General features: G+C 49.5%; 1 protein-coding gene across 4 annotated transcripts in view; it reads left to right on the top strand.

Annotated features, from left to right (window-relative positions):
• The window catches only part of MYBPC2 (myosin binding protein C, fast type), a 106,491-nt gene that overhangs the window by 62,999 nt on the left and 16,909 nt on the right, over window positions 1–26,583 (top strand). For all 4 annotated transcript variants that reach the window (XM_015414680.1, XM_015414679.1, XM_015414678.1 and 1 more), the window contains 15 exons: window positions 975–1,107; window positions 1,274–1,398; window positions 1,578–1,683; window positions 3,317–3,483; window positions 3,577–3,742; window positions 4,792–4,898; window positions 6,991–7,020; window positions 8,282–8,421; window positions 11,213–11,372; window positions 11,477–11,581; window positions 12,445–12,633; window positions 13,806–13,940; window positions 17,265–17,432; window positions 17,795–17,883; window positions 18,842–19,037. In XM_015414680.1, the coding sequence (XP_015270166.1) occupies window positions 975–1,107; window positions 1,274–1,398; window positions 1,578–1,683; window positions 3,317–3,483; window positions 3,577–3,742; window positions 4,792–4,898; window positions 6,991–7,020; window positions 8,282–8,421; window positions 11,213–11,372; window positions 11,477–11,581; window positions 12,445–12,633; window positions 13,806–13,940; window positions 17,265–17,432; window positions 17,795–17,883; window positions 18,842–19,037 (2,016 nt within the window). The remainder of the gene's footprint in view (window positions 1–974; window positions 1,108–1,273; window positions 1,399–1,577; window positions 1,684–3,316; window positions 3,484–3,576; window positions 3,743–4,791; window positions 4,899–6,990; window positions 7,021–8,281; window positions 8,422–11,212; window positions 11,373–11,476; window positions 11,582–12,444; window positions 12,634–13,805; window positions 13,941–17,264; window positions 17,433–17,794; window positions 17,884–18,841; window positions 19,038–26,583) is intronic.

Consider the following 26,583-nt stretch of genomic DNA (forward strand, 5'->3'; position numbering starts at 1 on the left):
TCTTATGTTCTTATGATCCCTGGCCAAACTAGCCTGGAGGAAATTTGTTTCCTGACCCCAAAGTGGCAATCAGCATTTCCCTGGGCATATAAGAAAGGGCCACAAAAACTAAGCACTGATGCAACCCTTCCTGCCCTACCTGTCTTGATCTGCCTCAGTTCACAGAATCAGCATTGCTGTCAGATATTATTATTATTATTATTATTGTTGTTGTTGTTGTTGTTGTTGTTGTTATTTTCAATGTATATTCCACCCCTCCCCCATGAAGCAGGGCTCAGAGTGGTTCACAACAGTATAAAACAGACATAATAAATATAGTTGAAGCTGTATAAAAACACTTCCCAACTGATAGCGGTGGATCCAGCATTAAGCCTCCCCACCAATAAACTTAACCAGGAAAGGCCTGATGGAAAAGCTCAGCCTTGCAGGCTGTGCAGTACCTAGAGAGGCCCCACAGGCTCCGGGTTGTATCTGAGAGGGCATTCCACCAGGATGGGGCTATGACTGAAAAGGCCCTTGTCCTGGTGGATGCCAAATGTGCAACCCGAGGGCCTGGTACCACCAGTAGGCCACGAGATGACGACCGCAGCCACTGGAGAGGGTTGTAAAGGGAGAGGTGGCAGTAGAGTTGCCAAGTGGAACTTACCTTGGCGGCGGGGGACTCCCGGGTGGGGAGTGACATTATGACGCTGGGCACGCTGGGGGCGGGGCCATGACCATACAAGGGAAAACCATAGAGTTTTCCCTTGTATGGCCGTGGCCCCGCCCCCAGCGTGCCCCGCGTGCCCACGTCACTTCCGGGTGACGCGCACGTCGGGGAGGAGTTCCCCCCGGGGCCCGATCTGGCGGCGCCGGGGAACAGGCCTCCGGGGCAGGGGTTTCCCCGCCCCCCGGGGGGACTTGGGAATCCCTAGGTGGCAGGTGGCAAAATGTGAAAGGATTTTGGATTACAAGTTCTGCATCCCTTTCCCCAGCTTTCATGACAAAACTGGACCCCGCCTACCAAGTTGACAAGGGGCAAAAAATCAAGATGTTTGTGGAGCTGAGTAACCCAGACCTGCAGATTAAATGGATGAAGAATGGGCAAGTGATCAAGCCGAGTGGCAAGTGAGTCTGCATAGGGCTGGCCAATCCGAAGATGGCCATGGTATCTGGGTTCTCTGAGGCAGGAGTGGGTTTGGGAGTGTTGGCGTCTGGAAGCAGCTGGGAGTCAGGGCGCCTGGTTCCGTGTCTCCGTGGCCCAACGGCACGTGGCTTTCCCTGTTTGTGGCAGGTACATCTTTGAGAATGTGGGCAAGAAGCGCATCCTGACCATCACCAAAGCCTCGCTGGCTGATGATGCGGCTTATGAGTGCGTTGCCGGGGACGAGAGGAGCTTCACAGAGGTCTTTGTCAGAGGTGTGGGCGGGGTGTTTTCGAGATGACCCGTGGCTGGGCAAAGGGGTGTGGGTTAGCAAAAGGAAATGCTGGAGGAACCCTGGTGAGGCTGGGGTCAAGGAGAACAGTGGAAGAGGTGAGTGGGAAGGGAGCGTTCGGGGCTGCTGTTTGTCCTGGCTGATCTGCTGTCCTGTCCCTAGAGCCTCCTGTCCAGGTCGAAGTTGGCTTGGACGACCAGCAGGTGTACGTTGGGGATAAAGTGGAGATGGAAGCCATAGTGTCTGAGGAAGGGGCCCAGGTGATATGGTAAGCTGGCTTGTTCCGATCGTCCCCCACCTTTCTCTTTCTCATACTTCTATCATCCAAACCAACCCCTCTCGTACGGAGCCGTTCCCTTCAGCCTTCCTTCATAACCAAGTCTCTTTTCCGACCAACATTTTGCCTCATCTGCTAAAACGTTATCAAGAGAGTTTGGGTAATATCTGGGGGCTGCCCTTGGAGGCGGTTCCAAATCTGCAACTGATCCCGAATGTGGTGACGAGATTGGGATGAACAACCGTGAGCCAATAACTACCTTTATGTGAACACCGCTGGTTTCTGGTTGGCCTCCAGGCTAACTTCAAGGTGTTGGGGAAACCCTCTAAATCAGGGGTGTCAAACATGCGGCCCCGGGGCCGGATCAGGCCCCCCGAAGGGCTTCTATCAGGCCCTCAGTGGAACTGGCTGTCTTCTGCTTCTTCTTCCAGTTCTGCTCCTGCTGTGTCATTGTAGGTTTGCAACTTACAGATACCCACCTGAACAGCATACTCAGGATAGCAACAGCACAGACATTTTGATACAATAATTCAGAGCAAGAGGTGTCAGTTATCAGGCACTGTCAAATAAATAAAATATTGCAAGAGTGCTAATGTTTTAAGCAATGTTCCCTCTAAGCTGTGGAGTCTTGTGAGCAAAAATTCTACTTTGTGAGCTACTGGCATTAAAGTAGTGAGCAAGTGATTTGGCTGCTGCATAAATTAGTTTGCTCTGGAGCCCTCCTTCCCGAGCTAAGACAAAAATGTGTGAGCTAGAGGCTAAAAAACTGTGAGCTAGCTCACACTAACTCAGCTTAGAGGGAACCCTGGTTTTAAGTATGTTTTTTATTTTAAGTTAAAAAAAGCCCTTTGTGTTTGTGTCCTTTATAAAGTTTATATCTCTGCTACCTGGCATTACATTTTATGGCACACATGGCCCGGCCCAACAAGGTCTCATTTATGTCAGATCCGGCCCTCATAAGAAATGAGTTCGACACCCCTGCTCTACATCCCTTTCTGCTCTGGATCATTTGAAGGAGCCTCTTGATTACACGCAGCTACCCATGAAGCTAGGAGCTGCGGTGGCTCAAGTGGTTAAGACGCTGAACTGCAGGCTGTGGAAGGTCGGTAGTTCAGCAGTTCGAGACCCGAGTTGCCGCATGACGGAGTGAGCTCCCGTCTGCTAGTTCCAGCTCCTGCCAACCTAGCAGTTCGAAAGCAAGAAATTGCAAGTAGATAAATAGGTGCCACTTTGGTGGGAAGGTAACAGCGTTCCATGCGCCTTGGTGTTTAGTCATGCCGGCCACATGACCACGGAAACGTCTTCGGACAGCGCTGGCTCTTCGGCTTTGAAACGGAGATGAGCACCGCAACCCTAGAGTCGGATTCGACTGGCTTTCGAGCAAGGGAACCTTTACCTTTACCTTTACACATGAAGCTACGTCACACAATAAATAATATGAAAAAGCAATACAATAAAAATACAATAAGAAAGGAGGAACTGTCAACACATTTACCAGGTGGGGCTGCCCATTGTGAGGTTAGGAAGACTTATGGCTTCGGCCGTCCCTCACTTGCCTCATGGGCATGCCACTCTCTACCTGGTTTTTTCAGTTCTGAGTCTTGGACCTCTTTTCACCCTCCAGGAAAAAGGATGGCGTGGAGCTGACTCGGGAGGAAGCTTTCAGGTATCGCTTCAAGAAGGATGGCAAAAAGCACATCCTCTTTATCAACGAGGCCACCAAGGAAGATTCTGGCCGCTACCAGATCCTGACCAACGGAGGCAGTTCAGAGGCAGACCTGGTGGTTGAAGGTCCGTGGGGACTCTTGGGGCAGGGAGCAGAAGGGCTCCGAAAGGGATTTGGAGACGTATAGATGGGACCTACCCATTTCTCTCACCTCCCAGACAAACAGCTTGAGGTCCTTCAGGACATCGCCGATCTCACGGTCAAAGCTGCAGAACAGGCCGTCTTCAAGTGTGAGGTGTCTGATGAGAAGGTGACTGGCAAATGGTACAAGAATGGAGTCGAGGTCCGGCCTAGCAAACGCATCACCATTTCTCACAAGGGCAGGTGAGCCCAAAGGGAAGGGGAAGCTGGGTTTTAGGACTCTCTTTGTCCTTGAACAAAGGGGGAATTTGTTGCTGTTGGGGCAGATGCTCTTTTAATCTATAGAACTCTTCCCGAATCTGCTGGATGTTGTGCTGCCTGAAGTGTTGCATTTGGATGTATGAAATCCAGCTTTAGACCCTTGCTTGGGTTTGGATCTGAGTTAACAGTGCCATCCTAAGCACAGTTACATTCTTCTAAGTCCACTGAAATCATTGGGCTTAGCCAGGTGTAAATCTCCTTCGGGTGGCACCGTATGTGGCCTTGAACAGCTACCATCTCTTAGCATCTCTCACCATCAAGTTGGGTTGCTCTGCAGAGATAAAACGCTGCTCTCATCATCTAGGAGGAAGGGGAAGAGAAAGGGAAAGGGAAAAGCAAGATGTATTTTGTGTTGCTTTCTTCTGATTAAAGTCCAAGCAGTGCGGATCATATTTTGGGGACTCTATCCAAACTGTTCATGGTGGCCTGGAGGTTAGCAATTGTAAAGGGAAAGCCTTGGGCATTTGCAAAAGGCACGAAGAGAATTAGATTTGGGAAACAGATGTTGTACATTTCTGTGCAGAGAAAAACTGCAGACAGCAGTGTTCCCTCTAAGCTGAGTTAGTGTGAGCTAGCTCACAGTTTTCTAGCCTCTGGCTCACACATTCTTGTCTTAGCTCAGGAAGGATGGCTCCGGAGCAAACTAATTTATGCAGTAGCCAAATCGCTCGCTCACAACTTTCATGCCAGTAGCTCACAAAGTAGAATTTGTGCTCACAAGACTCCACAGCTTAGAGAGAACATTGGCAGACAAGAGTGTTAATCTTTCCGAAAAAATTCAAAACCAACAATAGGGTCATACTGTGGTTGGTTTAAGATGATTTCTTGGTGAGGCCCATCTGTTTCTTTGGGAAGGGCATATGCCAGTGCAGGATATTTCTCAGGGACTTGGCAAAAATCTGATGGAAATCTGCACTCTCTACCTTGCTTGTCTTGTCCTCCATCTAGCACCATATCTCTTTGTTTGGCAGGTTCCACAAGCTTGTCATTGACGATGTGAGACCAGAAGATGAGGGAGACTACACTTTTGTCCCTGATGGATATGCGATCTCGTTATCTGCCAAACTCAACTTCCTGGGTCAGTGGGAGAAAGGGTTTCTTTAAGAGAGTCTGGCGGTCCTGCAGGAACAGGACCCCACCCCCACCCCAATTTTCATAAATAAGGCACAGACTCTGTACCTGTGGCTGGACTGGTAACCCCCAAGCAGGGCTGGCATCAGCATCCCTGCAGGTAGGCCTGCGGCCAGGGCCCCAGACTTCTAGCAGGGCCCACTACTGTCACCTCCCTGCCCACGTACCCGCCTTGCCATCTGTCACTGCAGCCTTCCCCATTCATTTAGGAGCCCTCTGCCGCCCACGCTGTTGGGCTGCCTAGGGGAAAGCTGAACATGTGGCGTGGTGATGCTTTGGGCAGCCACAGTAGCAGCACCCCTTGTCACACATGGCCTGGCACCACTGGGGAAAGGGATAGGGTTGCCAGCCTCCAGGTGGCACCTGGAGATCTCCCACTGTTACAATGAATCTCCAGACAAGCAAGATCAGTCCCCCTGGAGCCAATGGCTGCTTTGGAGGGTGGACTGTGTGGCATTGTACTCTGCTGAAGCCCCCCCCCAAAAAAACCATGCCCTCTCCAGGCTCCACCCCCAAAATCTCCAGAGATTTCCTATCCCAAAGCTGGCAACCCTAGAAGGGAACTGTGGGCAACTATGAGTGTACGAAGTGGGACGACTTGTTAGCAAGCAGAGAAAGGATGCACGGGCAGGTGTGGGGCGTGCAAGTTGGTGGGTGAGAAGAATGCTGTACGTTGGAGGTTGGTGGTAGGCAGAGGAGGGGAGGGGGCACTGGGCACTTTCTGCCCAGGGCTCCCCCAAAACCTGAAACCGCACCCCCCCAGCTTCTCTGAACTCAACTCAGAGGAGAAAAGAGTGTGCGTGGCTGAAAGCTAAGTGGTTGGATCCAACCAGATCATCTCCTGGTTGGATCCAACCAGATCCTGACCTGGATAGGCCAGGCCAGCCCGATCGCATCAGATCTCGGAAACTAAGCAGGGTCGGTCTTGGCTAGTACTTGGAAGGGCGACCTCCAAGGAATACCAGGGTCGTGATGCAGAGGCAAGCAACGGCAAACCACCTCTGAAACATCTCTTGCTTTAAAGACAAGTCTAGCTCGCCGCCTACTGGTGCGTAATGCTAAAAGAGGTAGAACTTCTGGCTGCCAGGCAATCTTAGGATCTCCTGGCTATCCTACACACAATGCCATACGATAATAATAATAGTCTCCTGGTTCCCTTTGACGAACCATAAAGGCTGTACTGGAGATCATGGGACCTAAATGGAGAAAAGCCATGTGGGACGGGGGCTGAAGGAAGGCGGGGAATAAGGCAAGAGTGAAAGAGCTGGTTGGCTCCAACCCAGTATTACTACACTCAGGGATCATTTCATAGAAAAAGAGGTGCAGGAGCTCATTAGCATAACTCATTAGCATAACTTATTTGCATATGCCACATTCCCTGACCTCACTGGAAGTGTGTCAGAAGGCAACACCCACCACTCAGGCTCCACTGGACTGTTTTGGATTGCTAGCTATTGGGAGGGGGGACGTGCAGATCTGTCCTCGCAGAGGAGGGAGAGCTTGTGCCTGAATAAAACTTGGTCTTAAAGGTGCCACTGGACTGTTTTGGACCGGGGGGGCTCTGCAACTTACCTGCCTGCTTCTTGCTCTGACTGAGAGCTGCTGGGAGCAGGAGCCGGGGCTTGTTGCATGTGCCCACCCCCTGGGCTCTTTACTGCCGGAGCGCCGCTCCTGTGCGCTTCTGCAGGAAATGACCCCTGACTACACTTGTTTCTCACACACCTTTTTATGGACATGTCTGTTCAGGGCTTGTCTGCAGGGACTCGAAACTTCTTGTGTGTGTGTGTGTCTTACTTACAATTGTCAAGATTCCACGGCTGCGTTCCCTACTCAGTGTCATGCAGATGGGGTTGGCCTCCTATGTATCTGATCTCAAGATGTCAGGACATTTCTAGCATCCTCATTTCTCACAAGGGCACTGCTGTTTGGGAAGGTCACTGCACCACAACAGCGTGGAAGGGAGGCAGCAAATATTGCAACGTCTGCCTGGAGATGTTCATTGCTTTTCTCTGCGTTTTTTTCCTCTCCTCCACTTCTAGAAATCAAGATCGAATACGTCCCTAAACAAGGTGAGTTCTGGGCAGATTTCCCCTGAGGAATGACAGCGGGCAAAGATATCTCTTAATGTTAAGTGCTGCAGGGATGCAGGTGGACTACTCACTTTATTGGACAGCGCATGGCAGAACCATTTCTCCAGTACCACCTTCCTGTTCTAGAAGAGCCGGTGTGGTATATTAGCTAGACCGGGGGTCCCCAACGTGGTGCCCACCAAGTGTTTTTAGAAAGTGGGCGGGGCCAGGTGGAACTTCTGCCCAGCAAGGCCTCTGACTGGCCATTGGTGATTTGGTTGGCTGTGCAGATTTTTTTTAAATGTTGCTTTGGCAGAAGCTGCCACCACAGCACAAGGATCTTCACTGTGTGACTACAGGAAAGCTGTCGCAGCCATTTTGTGACTGGCTCCGCCTCCTGTGACAGCCATTTTGTAGTAGCCATTTTGTAGCTGCATCCACCATGTTTGTGTCAGAATTCTAAAGGTGCCCATAGGCGGTAAAAGGTTGGGGACCTCTGGGCTATAGTGATGGACTGGGAAGACCCACCTGCTCAGAAACAAAGCTCTCGTTGTGTCTCTAAGATATTTATACCCCACCTTCCATCCAGTGTAAGAACCTGTGGGTAGTTCACAACAAAGCATTAAAACAGCATAAAACAATAAAACACGAACAAATAAAAACTAGCTGAACCCCCCCCCCCACACACAGCAATAACTAGCAGAAAAAGCAGCTAGAAATTCAGAATCAGCACCCAGATATTTTAGCTTTGGCTACCTCATAGGGCTGTGAGGTAAACAGAGGGGAGAAACACACTACGTACACTTCCTCTGAGCATGGGGTAGTGGTTAGAGCGTTGGGAACCTAGAAGACTGAGCAGCTAACACATAGAACAAAATGCATCTATTTCTTGTAAAGTGCACAGTAACTACAAGTTAAAAACAGCATTCACAGACTGTGGATAAAAACAAAGAGGTAGTGGGAGGGGCAGTACCTCACCTTCATCAGTAAACCAGAAACAACAGTCATTCATCCCAAGGAGTAGTCAAGAGAACCAATGGAATCATAAAATGCTTGGCCAATGAGCTCTGTAAATGACGAAGAGCATTTGTCTGAGCAGGTGGCCTTCATCTGGGACCCCTGAAGAAATTCCTAGGCTTGGGGGCAGAAGGGGACACCGCTTCAGGGGATGGTATTGTGCCGAGAGTCTTTATTGACTGCACTAATGTAAAGGAGGCGGTTGCCCTCAGTTTGATGTCATTGTCCTTTCCGGCTTCTCTAGAGCCCCCCAAGATCCATCTGGACTGTTCCGGAAAAGAGCAGGAAAATACCATTGTGGTGGTTGCAGGGAATAAGCTGCGCTTTGATGTGCCCATCACTGGGGAACCGGCACCTGTTGCCACCTGGATGAAGGGCGATGTGGTAGGTGTTTGTTTACTTCAGTTCAGGGGTCATTTCGTAGAAAAAGAGCTAGGGAAACTCATTAGCATAACTCATTAGCATATGCCACACCCCCTGACATCAGGGGCTTGGCGGTGGACCTGCAAGGCCGGCGGGAGTGCGAGGAGGCCACGCCAAGGCCCTCCCTGGCCCCAGGCAGGCAGGGGTGGGGAAAGGCAGGGAGGAAGCAACTTACCCTCCCTCTTCTCCAGCCTCCTCCTGGCTGAATGAGGGCCGGAAGTGGGGCAGCCAGAAGCAGGGGGCGGGGCTTCGTCATGTGCCCCCCCCCCCGTACCTCACCCGGGGGAACTGCGATCCCCCCGCGATCCCCCCCGAAATGACCTCTGCTTCAGTTGTAGTCTGCCTTTCTTGTCCAGACTCAAGAAGAAGAAGAAGAAGAAGAAGAAGAAGAGTTGGACCATTTCCACAGTAGTGAAATTCCCCACATTGACTTTTTAAAAACTGCACATTATGTGGAATTTTCAGCAGTAGATTTTTCCTCACCGGGTGCAAACCCGAAGTTTCCCCCTTCTTACCCCGCATTTTCAAAATCCCCAGTTTTCGCAAGTTCCAAAAAAGTGAGGTAAGGAGGAGAAAACTTCGGGTTTGCACCTGGTGAGGAAAAATCTACTGTGGGAAATTTCACATAACGTGCAGTTTTAACAACATCAATGTGGGGAATTTCATTACTGCAGAAATGGTCAGGGTTTTTGTACCCTGCTTTTCTCTACCCTAAGGAGTCTCAAAACGGCTTATGATTGCCTTCCCTTCCTCTTCCCACAATGGTCACCTTGTGAGGACAAAGTACAGAATCAGAAGGCAATGCAGTTAGAGAAGCCAGTGCAATACATGCAACAGACAACGAGAAACAAACAGCGTGGTCCAAACTACAAGCAAGGCAAACAACAGTAAACCTGTATGACAAAATGAGAAAGCAGTGCAATAATTACCGCACACAGCATGATATGAAGAAAGAACAGAAGAAAACTGCCTAAAAGTTTTGCAGATGTATGACTGCAGCCACCATCCCACATGACCTCTCTCCACATGAGTGCCTGTTGGATACATTTAGCAGAAATAAAGCAGGCTCAAACGCGTGTGTGTTTAGCTTATAAGAAAAAGGAAGTTTACTATATAAAATCAGAGAAGGGTTACATGGAGGAAAAACAACAACATCCTTAGACTAGCTTTCTACATCTTGTTTGTTTTTTCCCCAACCTCTTCTCCTGTGTGTGGAACAAAGGAAAGGAAGTTCTCCCCCCCCCAAAGCTCCACCCCATGTGTACATGCAAAACAGCATGTATCATCACCCAATACCATCAGCCAACAGTCAATCCAAAGCTCTTCTCATCTTGAATAATACATCCCCTTCTTTGGCGGGAAGATTTTACATGATACCTCATTGGTCCTGTGCTAACTAACTACCATTAACATACACAAAAACCAGTTTAACTCTTTCATGACTGAAGGAGTGACACTTGCAAAATCCCAGTGTCCCATAATCCCTGGTAGAACCTCATCAGTGTCAAAGGGGGTGTGACGACCCCTTCTCTGGGGAGGTCTGGTTTTACTTTAAAATGTTTTGTTTTACTGTGTATCCGGCTGCCACCAGGAAATTTATAAGGCTTTCCAAACCTTTTTCTATAATATTTCTATCACAGGGTAGGTGGATCGAGGTTTTAAGCTTTCGAGGAACTATGTGGTCTGAGGAAGGATTCTTTCCAGAGCTGGTATACTTGAATGAAATAGGATTTATTTAAAGAAAGCATAAATACGAGGGTAGAACAATGTAAACAGTACTAGGAATGATTTGAACAATTGCTTGGTGTCTCTCACAAGCTTCTCCTTTACTGACAGGGAGGTTTCAAGTAACTTTGTAACATAAACTCAAGGTCATGAAAGTTCACTGTTTCTCTCCTTCAGACCTCAGAATCAACTCCTTATCAACTGTCTTATTCAACTCTAAGACATAGAATTTAACAACCCACACAGGGAAGCTTCTCTTTTTCTCTCATACATAGCTTAACTCCCTTCAACTGTCTGCTTAACACAGAGACTTTTACTCTTATATTCCACACAGGAAAACTTCTCTCACAGAAACCTCAGAACAAAACTCATATCAACTGCTTTTACACAGCACTCTCTGCTGACTCAAACTGTTTAACTGTCAAACCTTAACTGCCTCCCTTGACTGACATACATAACATCCACACAGCATCCACTCCAAAACCCCTCCCCCTCTCTGTCACTCACCAATCATATCACTTGTCTGTTTCAAGCACTCTAGATTATCATCACACAACCATGCAAACCAAACTTTTAAAGACACACACACACAGTAAAACATGGAATCATTACAGGGGGCCTCTCCTCTCTTTCTTCCGTAGAAACACTAGTAGGATCCACTCCAGTTTTGTCAACTGCATGTTTTTAAAAAGTGGGGTTTTTTAACTTAAAACTCAATGGGTTGGATCCAAGCAACTTTTTTGGTGGCAAGAAAGGGGAGGGGGGTCCTCTTTGACCATTAAAAAGTCTGTGATGGGGATCAAGGGACCTGTGTGGACTAAAGTCATATGAGATGGGGGCAATCTTAAAGAGAAGAACTGGGCAAGGTGCAGCCAGAACAGCTGGCTGGATCTGGCCCAATATTTTCTGATTTCTGACAAAACCCCTGGTATTGGAAATCTTGACCCTGCATTGCGTAACTTACTTTTGGCTCTGCAAATGTCTAAAACCTTTTGAACATTCCTGGCTATTCTTCCTTATCCTTCAGGTCGTTACCGACACCGAGGGCCGGGTTCGTGTTGAAGAGCGTAAGGAACTCAGCAGCTTTGTGATAGAGAGTGCCGAGCGCTCTGATGAAGGGAGTTACACCATCAAGGTGACCAATCCGGTGGGAGAGGACACAGCCACCCTCCGTGTCAAGGTTGTGGGTGAGTAACACATTAAGACAAGCACAAGGGACGGATGGGTAGTCCAAGTGGGCCCAGGGTTTCTTTTCCTGATGATCACGATGGTCTCTCCTTGTCTTTTACAGACGTTCCCGATCCTCCTGAAGCCGCACACATCACTAAGGTTGGAGAGGACTGGGCCATTTTGGTGTGGGAGCCACCCAAATACGATGGTGGGATGCCAGTGACTGGTGAGAGCTTCAAGTGAACATTGTGGATCAGATTAATGTTGAGCCTAAAATTACTTAATTGCAGCACTGAGTAACTAGGAGTGTTGTGATAGAAGACTCAGGTGGGTAGCCAAGTTGTTCTGAAGCCACCCATTAAAACATAATAGTGCAAGGCTACCTGTGTCTCAATGGAGCTGCGGTGGCTCAAGTGGTTAAGATGCTGGACTGCAGGCTGAGGAAGGTCGAGCTATTGGAGAGTCGACATCGCCCAGAGTGAGCTCCCGTCTCTAGTTCCAGCTCCTGCCAACCTAGCAGTTCGAAAGCAAGAAATTGCAAGTAGATAAATAGGCACCACTTCAGTGGGAAGGTAACAGCGTTCCATGCACCTTGGTATTTAGTCATGCTGGCCACATGACCACGGAAACATCTTCGGACAGCGCTGGCTCTTTGGCTTTGAAATGGAGATAAGCACCGCAATCCTAGAGTCAGATTTGACTGGCTTTCGAGCAAGGGAACCTTTACCTTTACCTTTTACCTGTGTCTCCTATAGAGCGATGACAGTGACCCATCATTTTGTGAATATTTTCATATTCTTTTTAAAAAGTCTTTCTTTGAACAATGTGCCCTCCATCGTTGGCTTCTTTGGGGAGTGATGCTGACTAGACCTGCATCTGCTTGCATTTATCCTTGTCAGTTTCACAACCCTGTTGCCTTTGCATAGCACAGCCTTCCTCTCAAACACATCTGCGACCGGCCAATGACCGAGACAGCATCTAGAAATACCCTGAAATTCCCTGGCAATCATGTCAACCCCTGACTGAGGACACTAGCCGAAGATGGTATCTCCTCCCATCACTCATTTATCTTGTGTTTGTGTTTGGCAGGGTACCTGATGGAACGTAAAAAGAAAGGAAGCATGCGCTGGATGAAGCTAAATTTTGAGGTTTTCACAGAGACTACCTACGAGTCTACCAAGATGATTGAGGGGGTGCTATATGAGATGCGTGTCTTTGCTGTCAACGCCATTGGAGTCTCTCAGCCCAGCCAGAACACCAAGCCTTTCATGCCCATTGGTGAGTGGGTGGGGTGACTGTTGAGAATCAGACTGGAGTCAGTAGGTGGCAGCATATCTTCGGGACCACCTCTCCTGCCTCCCCGCCGGAAAGAGGGCTATGCTCCTCAAGCAACAACACACTGGCGGTCCCAGGGTCAAGGACCATGGGCCTGGCTTCAGCCAGAGCTGGAGCCTTTTTGGCGACAGCTCCAGTTTTGTGGAATGCACTTCCAAGTGGGATCCGGGCCCTGTGGGACTTAGCTGAATTTCACAGGGCCTGTGTTAAGTATGACACTTAACTCGGAGGAACAGTTCAACAAGTGATTCCGCTTTATTTCAGCTCAGGAACAGTAAGAACAGCATGAAAGGCTTAGACCTGCTAAGGACCAGACCAGCTAGACAGTTCAGTAGGCAAAACGGCAACTTATATACAATTCTGGCTGAGATAGCCACACCCACAATATTTACAGTATCCAATCACACTTTATACATTACAACCAATCACAATCGAGAGATAACGTCCAATCACAATTACCTTACAGCACCAATCAAAACTATTCCCTCCAGAAGGCACACCAATGGTCAGTATTTACATGTTTACAATCCGCATAATGAGATATGCTTTACCTTATGTCTCTCAAGACATAACAGCCTGTAAAATGGAACTGTATCGCCAGGCTTATGGGTGAGATCAGGGAGTCTTTACTTCTATACTACCTTCTATTTCTTCCCTTCCCCTCTCTCCTGGGAACAGTGATTTAGTCCATATGCCATCTGGTTAATTGTTGATTCTGTATGTATAGATTTTAACTGTTTTTAAATGGCTTATTTATGTTGCAATCCACTTTGAGCACCCACAATTATGGGGGAGAGAAGAACAGAAATTTAAATAGATCCATGGATTGATGAGAAATGGAAGGCGATAGGGGCAGGGTCATTCTGTCCCCCAGCTTTAGGCAACCAGATCACTTTCTCCTCCCCGCTTGCTTATGTGGGTCCTTCTTCAGGTAATTCAAAATAGCAGACAAAGAGAGAGGAGGAACCGCAACTGGGAAAGGGGTCAGGGTTCTCCCGGATAGCACAGAATTGTCAGGCTTTTGGTACTAGAGGCACACCGAAGGCTGCAACATTGTCCTCGTGGATCAGACCGTATGATGTATTTGTAATTCACGTTCCTGTATTCTACCACAGCCCCCACAAGCGAGCCCCTCCACCTCACCTTGGAGGATGTAACAGATACCACGGCCACGTTGAAATGGCGTGCTCCAGATCGTATTGGTGCCGGGGGCATCGACGGCTACCTCATTGAGTACTGCAAGGAAGGAAGTGAGTTGCTGCGGCAGAAAACAAGATGGGCGGGTCTGGAGGAGGAGGGGGGGCATCTTTCTTCACAGAGGCTCTCTGATGCCTCTCAGTTAAAGCAGGGACTCCCAATCTTCCTTTGCTCAGGAGAGCCTCTTCTTTGTGAAGAACAAACGTTCAGTATTGATCTCACAGTGCGCTCAGGCCACTCAGCCAGGGTAATCACAGGTCCTTTCCGCACTTGGATCTCACCCCTGGTTTTATCAGAGTTCAGCTAGGGACACAATACCTTGCATTTATCCCTGGTTATAACAGCATCCATTTATCCTGGGACAAGTGTGGGGCGAAACCGGGGTGACCTTAATGTAATGTGGAAGCAAAAAATATCCCTGGATAATTACAGGGGTGAACTCACGTGTAGTGTAGAATGTAAGTTCGGGGACAGGGTTGAACCAGGATGTAAGGTCTAGTGCGGAGGGGACCAATGTTCCCTCTAAGCTGTGGAGTCTTGTGAGCAAAAAATCTACTTTGTGAGCTGCTGGCATTAAAGTTGTGAGCGACTGATTTGGCTACTACATAAATCCTTTTGCTCTGGAGCCATCCTTCCTGAGCTAAGACAACAATGCGTGAGCCGGAGGCTAAAAAACTGTGAGCTAGCTCACACTAACTCAGCTTAGAGGGAACACTGGAGAGGACCACAGTCTCCCTCCCCCACTCTGACTAGGGCTGCCAAACTCCAGGTGGGAGAGGGGGATCCCCCACACCAGGTCCCAATTCTCACCCAAAGTGACAAAGTGTAGTTCTGGGAATTGCTTTCGGGGTAGCTCTAAGAATCACCAGCGATCCCTACAGCCACCCAATGCCACTTCTGGTAAGTACATGAGGCTGTTTAAAAAAAAAAAAAAACCTTCCCATGATGCTGTGCGGCCCCATCCCCTCAACCCTCCCACCAGTTGCCAGACACTGCCTGATGCCCTTCCTTCTCTGGGTTGTCACATTTCCAGTTCTTCGTATTGTCTTAGTCACGGCTGTGTTTCCACGAGGTGGCCAGGAAGTTGCAGATTACTTCCTTCCCCTTTCCTGTGTCCCAACCATCCTCCTCCAACGCAGAGGATCAAGGTGGCCCTTTGAGAAGGCACCTTGTAGGAGCTTCCCCATTCTTTTTTTATTATTCAAAAACCAGCCAGCCGCTCTCACGGCTGCCCTCCCGACCAGCAGCCAGGCCTTTAGTACATGCTGGGGCTGGGGGTGGAGCCGGCTGTGCGCTCACTTGCTCGGCTCTCTCTTCTCCTCTCTTCTCTCCCCCCCCCCGCCATGTGCTTTCTCTGCATGCCTGGGGAGCCAGGCGAGAGAGGGCAATGCTGCAGTGAAGGGCTCGGAGTGGCAGCAGCTGTAGGCTTCATGGGGAGGAAAGGGGAGGGTATGGCATCCACCAGAAAGGGGGCTGGGCACATCTGAGGGGGGCTTAGCCCCCCTCGCCCCCGGCTAGCTACGGCCCTGATGTTCAGCTTCCCCAATAGGACAAATAGCATCTTCAGGGGCCATTTCAGTTTGAGGGAATGGAGTGGGAGGGAAGTCTGGAGAAGAAGAAGAAGAGAAGAGGAGATTGGATTTATACCCCACTCTTCACTACCCAAAGGAGTCTCAGAGCGGCTTACAAACTCCTCTCCCTTCCCCTCCCCACGGCAGACACCCTGTGAGGTAGGTGGGGCTGAGAGAACTCTGACACAAACTGCTCTTTTTCAAGAACAGTTGTGCCAGAACTATGGCTTGCCCAAGGTCATTCAGCAGGTGCAAGTGGAGGAGTGGGGAATCAAACCCGGTTCTCCTAGATTAGAGTCCGCGCACTCAACCACTACACCACTACACTATGGAGCCCCTTATCTCTACATGCCATGATTGCAATCTGAATCAGGCTCACGGACTCTGTGGAAGCGTGGAAGCCCCGGATCACGTCTGCTGACCTGCCCCAGAGATGGAGCCTGGAAAAGCATAATGTACTTGGGCCCTTGATCTTTCATCCTGGCCCCATTGTCTCCTCCATTGACTTACATCTTCACGCTCAGATAGATTAACCTAGGGGTCCCCAACCTATTTCAGCTTGTGGGCACCTTTGGAATTCTGACCTGGCCTGGTGAGCACAGCACAAAATGGCTGCCAAAGAAGAAGAAGAAGAGATTGGATTTATACCCCGCCCTTCACTTGGAGTCTCAGAGCGGCTTACAAACTCCTTTCCCTTCCCCTCCCCACAACAGACACCCTGTGAGGTGGGTGGGGCTGAGAGAACTCCGACACAAACTGCTCTTTTTCAAGGACAGCTGTGCCAGAGCTTGTGACTGACCCAAGGTCACTTCAGCAGGTGCAAGTGGAGGAGTGGGGAATCAAACCGGGTTCTCCCAGATTAGAGTCCACGCACTTAACCACTACACCAAACTGGCTGCCGCAGCTTACCTTGAGTCAAACAGTGAAGATCCTTGTGTTGTGGTGTAGCTGCTGCCGGAGCAATGGTGTTTTTTTAAAAAAAAAATCTGCTCAGCCAAAGCCTTGCTGGGGAAAAGCCATTACTGCCCCCACCCACTTTCTAAAAACACTTGGTGGGCACCAGAGAAGATGTTGACGGGTGCCATGGTGCCCCAGCACCCTTTGCAGTGCTTTCACCATTACTTGGTACCCACCCTCCGTGGTCTCTTACTCGTGCCTTTCCACTGTCCCAGCATTCCAGTAGCCTTACTTGGCTTCTGTATTATTTGTACTTTGGGGGCAGTCCTCAAATATCTACATCAGTTTTGACACTGAGATATTTATAATAGTCCTACTTTATTTTGTATGAGGAGAAGAAATTACAGTCTCTTTCTTTACTGACCTCTGGTGGTCTGTGACCTCATGCCTGGCCACTGCTTGTGGCTTCCACCTTTCTCAGTTCTTCCCTTTGGTTTAGCCACCTCATAGGACTTGGTCGCAGGGCTCTTTTTGTAGCAGGTACTCATTTGCATATTATGCAACACACCCCTAATGTAGCCAATCCTCCAAGAGCTTACAGTAGTTCCTGTAAGAAGAGCTCTGTAAGCTCTTGGAGGATTGGCTACATTAGGGGTGTGTGGCCTAATATGCAAAGGAGTTCCTTCTACAAAAAGAGCCTATTCCCCACCATTTTGACTTATAAGGATCCAGTAGTAAGTGAGGTTAAAACCCTCTCCTTGAGGCTCTGCAGAGCCACTGTGAGTCCAAGCAAAGCCGGACTTCAGTCTGGCTCAGTATACAGCAGCTTCTTGTGTTCATGTCATCGGGATCTAAACTACCATGATGGCCTTTGCTCCTCTAACCTTGTCTTCTCCACCCCCTTTCCAGCTGATGAATGGATAGCTTCCAACACAGAGCTGGTTGAGCGCTGTGGCTTTACTGCCAAGGACCTTCCTACTGGCGAGAAGCTTTTATTCCGGGTTGTTGCGGTCAATATTGCGGGCAAGAGTCAACCAGCCACCTTCGCGCAGCCGGTCACCATCCGAGAGATTGTCCGTAAGTCCACTGAGGAGTCTTGCTCTAAAATCCTTGAGCTCTTGATCTTCATTTAAGAGATGGCTATGGAGAAGTAGCAGACCACCTGCTTTGCATGTAGACAGTCCAAGATTCCTTGGTATCTCGAATCCTGAAGTTCTCAGCCCTTTGACACTCATGAGTCAAATGAATGATCTGTCTGACTTTCTCCTTATACAACTAACTGATGTATGAATACTAACAACTCGCTGGAATGGACAGCACTCTCTGAAGAATTCCTAGAGAACTCAGAGAGGTGAAATGGGTAAACGGGTAACTTGAAAATTATCTCTAAAGCTGTGTTTGCACAGCATGGATTCTCTGCTTTTTCTTTCGTACTGCAGAACAGCCCAAGATCCGTCTTCCTCGCCAGCTCCGACAGACATATATCAGGAGAGTGGGGGAGCAAGTCAACTTGGTGATCCCTTTCCAGGTGAGTAATGGCTGGGGAAACTATCAGCTCTCCAAGTTGTAATTGGGGACACTGCAGGGGGAAGTTTAGTAATGCTGAGATCCTAAACAGTAGACACGGAGACAAAGATTCTGCATTTTATTCTGTCCATAAAATGCAAAGATCAGGTTCCCACAGCCACTGGGACTGTGCAGGGAAGGCAGAGGGGGTTTAAACCTTCAACCTCTCCTGCTCAGTGTTAGCATTTGAAAGGGGGAAACATACATCTTTTAAACCGGGTAGCCTAGCTTCAACAGTGAAACCGAGCTGAAGTTGAAGGGTTTAACTCCCCACATCCATCTTTTCCACTCATTCTTGCCTTATTCCTGTCCTTAGTACAGCCCCTGTTCCACATGGCTTTTGTGTCTGCAGGTCTCCTGCATAATCCCTTAAGGTAAAGGTAAAGTTTCCCTTGCTCGAAAGCCAGTCGAATCCAACTCTAGGGCTGCGGTGCTCATCTCCGTTTCAAAGCCGAAGAGCCAGTGCTGTCCGAAGACATTTTCATGGTCATGTGGCCGGCATGACTAAACACCAAGGCGCACGGAATGCTGTTACCTTCCCACCGAAGTGGTACCTATTTATCTACTTGCAATGTCTTGCTTTCAAACGGCTAGGTTGGCAGGAGCTGGAACTAGAGACGGGAGCTCACTCCGTCATGCGGCACACTCGGGTCTCGAACTGCTGAACTACCGACCTTCCACAGCCTGCAGTTCAGCGACTTAACCACTTGAGCCACCGCAGCTCCCATAATCCCTTATTGGTTGTCAAAAGGGACCCTTCCTTCATTTTTCATTAACAGAAAAGCTGGTTGGATCCATCCCAGCAGAACAGAGCACTGCCTCTGCTAAAGGGAATCTCACAGTCTGGGATAGCTTGGGAGGGGAGGGGAGAGGGTACCACTAGAAGGAAGGTCCAACACCAAGTGTTCTGCCACCACCAGGGTAAACCTCGTCCTATAGTCACATGGACAAAAGACGGGAAGCCTCTGGACCCCAAGGAGGTGGCCATCCGTACCTCAGATATGGACACCATCCTCTTCATCCGCTCAGCCGCCCGGCACCATTCAGGCCACTACGAACTCTCCGTCCAGATTGAGAACATGGAGGACAAAGCCACCATCAAGATCCGCATCGTGGGTAAGGACCCGTCAGCTGCCGCAGATTCAGCAAACATACTTTAAAAACAAAACCCTAACCAGGGGTCATTTCGTAGAAAAAGAGCTAGGGGAACTCATTAGCATAACTCATTAGCATATGCCACACCCCCTGACATCAGGGGCCCGGTGGTGGACCTGCAAGGCCGGCGGGAGTGCGAGGAAGCCCCGCCAAGGCCCTCCCTGGCCCCAGGCAAGCAGGGGTGGGGAGAGGCGGGGAGGAAGCAACTTACCCTCCCTCTTCTCCTGCCTCCTCCTGGCTGAATGAGGGCCGGAAGCGGGGCGGCTGGAAGCAGGGGGCGGGGCTTCGTCATGTGCCCCGCCCCCACACCTTACCCAGAGAAACTGTGTTCCCCCACGATCCCCCCGAAATGACCTCTGACCCTAACCAATGTTCCCTCTAAGCTGTGGAGTCTTGTGAGCAAAAATTCTACTTTGTGAGCTGCTGGCATTAAAGTTGTGAGCAAGCAGTTTGGCTGCTGCATAAATCAGTTTGCTCTGGAGCCCTCCCTTCCTGAGCTGAGACAAAAATGTGTGAGCCGGAGGATAAAAAACTGTGAGCTAGCTCATGCTAACTCAGCTTAGAGGGAACACTGACCTTAACAATATGTTAGAGTTTAGAAAGCAAGATGTATGTGAATTAAGGGGAGGGGCAGGCCGCAGGACTGTGTACGGCAGAATGGGTAGTCTGAGGATGTCTTGGGTGAGGTGCCAGATCAGCTTGTAAGAAAAAGTATTTCAAGCCACAGAGTGTAATAAGATCAGGCTCAGAGGGAGGACCTCCCCTGATCCGCACTCTTCCATATACAGAAGAGATCTGCTCCTCCTCCTCCTCCTCAGACACACATGGCTGGCTATATATGTGCACAGGGCAGAGATGTGAATTAATGAATATATGTCTGCCCATCAGGTCTAGTTTTGTTCCCAAGGGAGGTCCCTCACGAATGCAGATTTTAGAGGCCTGGTTTCAGTAGGCCAAGGTTTGAAACAGGCTGGCCCTTTAGCATTTTGCGCAATGCTGGATACCCACAAACACATGAAGCTGCCTTATACTGGGTCAGACTCTTGATCTGCCCGGGTCAGCACTGTTTCCCCTGAGTGGTGGTGGGTCTCAGGTGAAGGGGGTTTCACATCACCTCCTACTAGGGATGCCATTCCCCAGTTGGGGGTGGGAGAACCCCTGGCTTTTCAGGCTCCTGCCCACCGCCAGCCAGCTGAAAATGACGTCATCACATCGGCAACGTCACGTGGTGATGCTCTGATTTTTGGGCAATACGCTATGGTTTGAGGGTGATTTTACCATGGAGTTTTGCCCAAAAACCAGAGCGCCACTGCGCAATGTTGCCAACATGATGACATAACTTTCACATGACGTCAGCATGTCGCAGTGCTCCGCCCCCACTCCTGGAAAGTCCCTCCCCCTCCCTAGCCAGCAAGATCACTGAACCTGGCAACCTTACCTCCTACCTGATCCTTTTAGCTGGAGTCAGCAAGGATTGAACCTGGGCCCTTCTGCATGTCAAGCAGCTGCTGTACCGCTCAGTCATGGCCTCTTCCCTGGTAATCAAGCCGCCCTATTTGTTTCAACCACAGTCCCTTATCCAGACTTGCCACTCATATGTTACAACCAACTTCTCCCCACGAGGCTTTCCCTTTTTTTTTTAAATCCCCAAAGGAATATTTTTATTTTGCAATATACTACAAAACTCCAAAGAAATATTAGGAAAGGGACTACAACTAGGGAAAAAGGAAAGAAAGCCACACTAAACTAAAACCCCAAGAGGAGGAGATCTTTTCACTGTTAATAAAAATGTTAGTACAACAAGTGTTAGTATCACAATATACTTGTAGAGTTCTTGCTTATAACAGTTCGCTGTTTATATGTTATTTTGTTAGTTGCTATGAGAGAAGTCTCTGATCATCTTCTTATTCTTCGCTTCAAAAGGCCATTTTCCAAGTCCTTCTGCCTTTACTTTGGCTTTCTGTCTCTAAAATCGTATACAACTCTGGCAGGTCCTGCTTCCTTTTCTGCAGTAGAGTCCTCTTCCGTTCCAGAGGTAGCAGAGTCACTAGACTTCGTTTCTTCCTCTTTGGACTCTTCATCTGTTCCCAGCTGAGGGCGCAAAAATTCTTTAGCTTTAAAGATGGAGTCTATCTTCTCTCTTCTATCGTTGACCTTAAAGATGACACCTTCCGGAACTGCCCATCTGTACGATATCCCATTAGTTTGAAGGAAAGAAATTAAGTCCTTATAATGTTTCCTCTTTTGTCTGATTTCAAATGGAATGTCCTTTAAAGTTTTGATGGTTACATTTCCCATTTTCAGTGGGGTTGCTGATGTTGCTTTCAAAATAGCATCCCTGGTTTGTCTTCTTGAGAACCTGATCACTATTTCTCCAGGTAGGCTATTTTTTTTAATATAGTTGGAGTATGCCCTGTAGGCTGACTCAATTTCGTTTACAAGTTCATTCGCTGTTAAGCCTACTACTGGAGCGATAAGCTTGCTAAGCACCCTCTTCGGGTCCTCCCGTTCCGTTTCAGCAACTCCCCGAAACCTGAGAATCATGTTGGCTTTTTCCATCTGTAGCTGCAACACTCGATTCTCTTGACAATTTTGCTTCGTTTCCACCTCTCCCATTCTTTTCTTCAACTTCTTGCTTGTGGTGTCTATCCCCACAAGGCTTTTCCTGATACACCTAATGCATCCTTGCCTTCCCCTCCCTCTGGGACAGTCCAAGGTTTTCTGTCATCCCAAGAAAGGTTGCCTCCTTCCGCGACACCTCACAACTTGATCTGAGATGTTGCCTCAGGGGCTTGGCTTAGGCCTCACTGGTAGCAGAGGGAGTAACTATGGTGTGTTGGCATCGTCCCCACTGCCAGAGAACTGGACCTGGCTCCTTTTAATCCTTAAGCACAGTTACTACCTTGGTGGTGGTGGTAAATGCTGTGACGTCGGAGCCGACTTATGCCGACCCCCATGAGGTTCTCAAGGCAAGAGATGTTCAGAGGTGGTTTGCCGTTGCCCATCTCTGCATAGCAACCCTGGATGTCTTTGGTGGTCTCCTATTCAAATACTAACCAGGGCTAACCCTGCTTAGCTTCTGAATTCTGATGAGGTAGGGCTACCCTGGGCCATCTAGGTCCGGGAGTTACTACCTTACCACAATACAAGCGAAGCGGCAAGTATCTTTCTCTCTCTCTCGATTAGCATTTGAAAAGATCCTCTCTCCCTTTCCCCGCAAGCAGTTGGAGGCCAGTGAGTCATTTCAATGTAGATGAGCACAATGGGACCCTCCAGCAATTAGCATTACCAAATCGGGATGCCAACCTCCAGGTGGTGGCTGGAGACCTCCTGGGATTACAATTGATCTCCAGACGACACAGATCAGCTCACCTGGAGAAAATGGAAACCTTGGAAGGTGAATTACATGGCGTTATCCTCCACTAAAGTACCCTTCCCTCCCCTTCCCATAGTCTGCCCTCCTCAGACTCCATCCCCCAAATCTCCAGGTATTTCCCAACCAGAGCTGGCAACCCTGTTACCAAAGGATTCAAGTATTGTGTTATTCTGGAGTGGCGCTATGCAAAGGCATGATTTTTTAAAAAAAGAAAAAGTGCCGTGTTGGGCTCTTCTCAAGTAGTGCCATACACACACACCCAAATAAAACAAGTGGATAGAGAATCACAATGGTGGCTTGACAACAGCGCCAGGGGTGGGGTGGCAGGGATGCAACCCACATATTTTGTAAAAGGGAAACTGCAGCTTACAAGGGTGAGAAATCGGATGACCCTGTGCTGCGTGGCATCTCTGTTGCAAGGAGAAATTGAGCAACAATCGCACCAGCAACATGACCGTCATGGGGGCGGGGGGGAACCTTCATAGGGAACGGGGTTGCATATTTGTGTGGAACAGGGCTCTTTTTGTAGAAAAAGCCCAGCAGGAACTCATTAGCATAATAGGCCACACCCAACAGCAGAAACTCATTAGCATATTAGGCCACACCCCTGACAGCACAGCTCATTAGCGCATTAGGCCGCACCCCCATGTTACCAGAAGTGTGGTTATCCAGCCACACCCACCTTTTGCTTGTTATTCTGTTGACCTTGTTTGTTGTCAAAACCCAGGGCTTTTTTGTAGCAGGAACTCTTTTGCATGTTAGGCCACACACCCCTAAAGTTGCCAATCCTAATGAGTTTCTGCTGTTGGATGGGGCCTATTATGGTAATGAGTTCCTGCTGGGTGTGGCCAACTTGGGAGCCAGCCGGAACTCCGTTCCTGTGTGTTCCTGCCCCAAAATGGCCCTGGTGTGGAAGACTATAAAGCTTCAGAAGAAGGAAGGACGGTTGTGGGGGACAGCAGTTTGGGTTAAATAGCCACAGGATGGGGAGTGCAGTGGGCCTCCGAAGGCAGCCTGGCTGGGACTAGGGAGTGGCCCAGATCCTGTGGCGGGAAGGAAAGGGAGCCAGCCCCACCCCCCCGTACACCGTTTTCCTTTCCTTCTCACTGCAGCTGCTAAACTGTTAACAAGCTTTAATCCGATTCCGTTCCACCTGTCTCCACTCCCCTGCCTGCCCCTAGTCCTGGTGGGAATCTTCCAGGCACCCAACTCCCAGGCCTGGCATCAGAGAAATGAAGGAGAGAGCAGAGTTGGCATCACGGCCTCTTGCCGGCTGAACAAGAGGACACTCAGTAGGGATGGCGGCCGAGGGGCAGAGGCGCTTCCTGGGCTGGCAGGGTGTGTGTGTTTGCTCCCCCCTGTCCCGTCCTCCTCATTTTGAGACATGCTGCCCGTTTCAGGCTGGATCTCACCTCTGCACCTGCTTCTTGCCCTCCGAAACTTCCTTCCTCTGCTCCGTGCCTGGGACCCCCTCCCTCCGCCCAGCTCTCCCGATCTTCTTTTACACACCCTCCAGCCCCCCGCCTTTCCCCATCTATCGCAGAGAGATCATATTCCTTGGCTCTATATTTAAGCTTTCTTGATGGCTTCAGCCAGATGTCACTCCCGCCTCCCCTCTAATGCTGCAGAAGAGCCTGCCAATCCGCCCCCCCTCCCCCTTTCCCAGACAACATAGTTTTGATCTGCTGCCTCTAATCCCCATTTGGCCTCCGTAACATTTGAAGTGGAAATTTAGCATCTTCCAAGGGCCTGCTGCTGATGTGCCTTTGAAGAGGAATCTATTTGGGAAGATGCTACCCTCAGCGTCGTCCTCTGCCGCTCCCAGCCTCAACAGCACCATTGGGCAGGGGCTGGGATTGGGGTTCCCTGTGCAGATTGAAAACAGGCAGGCAATCAGCAAGCGTTTCCCAGCACTGGGAACAGGCTTTCAGTGCTCCCTTTTAATGCACACGAAGGCTATTATATATTGGGAGAATAGAAAGCTTTTAGAGCCATCCTTCCCAGGAGGAGGAGCAGGGTTATCAAGGGGAGATGGAAAGAAGGGTAGAGCTACAAGGTACTTCCTTTCCTCACTGGTTTACTGCCCTCTGCAGTCCACTCCTTTCCCATCTCACGCAAGTGGTTACGGGGTCCTTCATTCATTGCCATCTGCCAGGGCTCTTTTTGTAGAAAAAGCCCAGTATGAACTCATTAGCATAACAGGCCACACCCAACAGCAGGAACTCATTAGCCTATTAGGCCACACCCCTGACAGCACAGCTCATTAGCGCATTAGACCGCACCCCCATGTTACCAGAAGTGTGGTTATCCAGCCACACCCACCTTTTGCTTGTTATTCTGTTTACCTTGTTTGTTGTCAAAACCCAGGGCTTTTTTGTAGCAGGAACTCCTTTGCATGCTAGGCCACACACCCCTAATGTAGCCAATCCTAATGAGTTTCTGCTGTTGGGTGTGGCCTATTATGCTAATGAGTTCCTGCTGGGTGTGGCCAACTTGGGAGCCAGCCGGAACTCCGTTCCTGTGCGTTCCTGCCCAAAAATAGCCCTGGCCGTCTCCTTTCCTTCTTCCTGTTGCAGACTTCTGCACCAGAGACAGGAGGATGTTGCAGGGGGGTAGATGGGATAGCTGGGAAAGAAAGGAGCCTACAGCTGGATGGGCTCAGCGGTAGAGCATCTGCTTGGCATGCATTTCCCAGGTTCAGTCTCACTTCCATTTAAAAGGTCAGAGGTGATTTGAAAGGCCTGTGCCTGAGACCCTGGAGAGTCACTGCTAGTCTGAGTAGACAATACTGACCTTGATGGACCGTTGGTCTGATTTAGTATTAAAAAAGTGATGGCTGCACCAGTGGGCAGGAAAGATTTATTTAATTATTTATTTATTTGTTAAATTTATCTGCTAGTCTGAGTAGACAATACTGACCTTGATGGACCGTTGGTCTGATTTAGTATTAAAAAAGTGATGGCTGCACCAGTGGGCAGGAAAGATTTATTTAATTATTTATTTATTTGTTAAATTTATACCCCGCCCTCCCCCGCAGGGCTCAGGGCGGCTTACAAGGCAAGAAACTTGCTCATAAAAACATCAAATAGTTTAGTATAATTAAAAACATAATATAGGATTTAAAACCCCAATCAACCAATAAAATGCTCAAACTAAACAGCATCCCTTCAAAAGTGTCGGAGAGGACAAACCACACACCAAAACATTCCCCAGTAGGCATTGCATAGGAGATGTTAAGCAGATATTCCACCTACCCTTCTAGGGCCCTCACCCCCCGCATTGATGTTAATGTAGCGGGGGGGCGGTGGCGGCCCCTAATCGAAAGCCTGGTGGAAGAGCTCCGTCTTACAGGCCCTGCGGAACTGCACCAGGTCCCGCAGGGCCCGGATCTCCTCCGGGAGCTCAGTCCACCAGGTGGGGGCCGCCACCGAGAACGCCCTAGCCCTCGTGACGGCCAATCTAGCATCCTTGGGGCCCGGTATAGTTAGAAAGTTTTGGGCCCCCGACCGTAGCGCTCTTGGGGGAACATACGGGGAAAGGCGGTCCCTCAGGTAGGCTGGACCCAGACCATATAGGGCTTTATAGGTAAGAACCAGCACTTTGAAGCGAATCCGGTACGCTATTGGCAACCAGTGCAGCGCTTTCAGCACAGGCTGAATATGGTCCCTTCTAGAGAGACCCGTTAACAGCCTGGCTGCAGCATTCTGCACCAGTTGCAGCCTCCGGATTTGCGACAAAGGCAGCCCCATGTAGAGAGCGTTACAGTGGTCTAACCTCGAGGTGACCGTCGATTCTAGAGAGACCCGTTAACAGCCTGGCTGCAGCATTCTGCACCAGTTGCAGCCTCCGGATTTGCGACAAAGGCAGCCCCATGTAGAGAGCGTTGCAGTGGTCTAACCTCGAGGTGACCGTCGCGTGGATCACTGTGGCCAGATCATCCCGATCCAGGAAGGGGGCCAACTGCCGCGCCCACATCAGATAGAGCTGGGTGTCATCCGCATATTGGTGACATCCCAGCCCATAACTCCGGATAATCTGGGCAAGGGGGCGCATATAGATGTTAAATAGCATCGGGGACAGCACAGCCCCCTGTGGCACCCCACACTCAATGGGGTGCCTATGGGAGCGCTG

Source organism: Gekko japonicus, unplaced genomic scaffold (assembly GCF_001447785.1).
Source record: "Gekko japonicus isolate JY-2015 unplaced genomic scaffold, Gekko_japonicus_V1.1 scaffold1068, whole genome shotgun sequence".
Lineage (NCBI taxonomy): Eukaryota > Metazoa > Chordata > Lepidosauria > Squamata > Gekkonidae > Gekko > Gekko japonicus.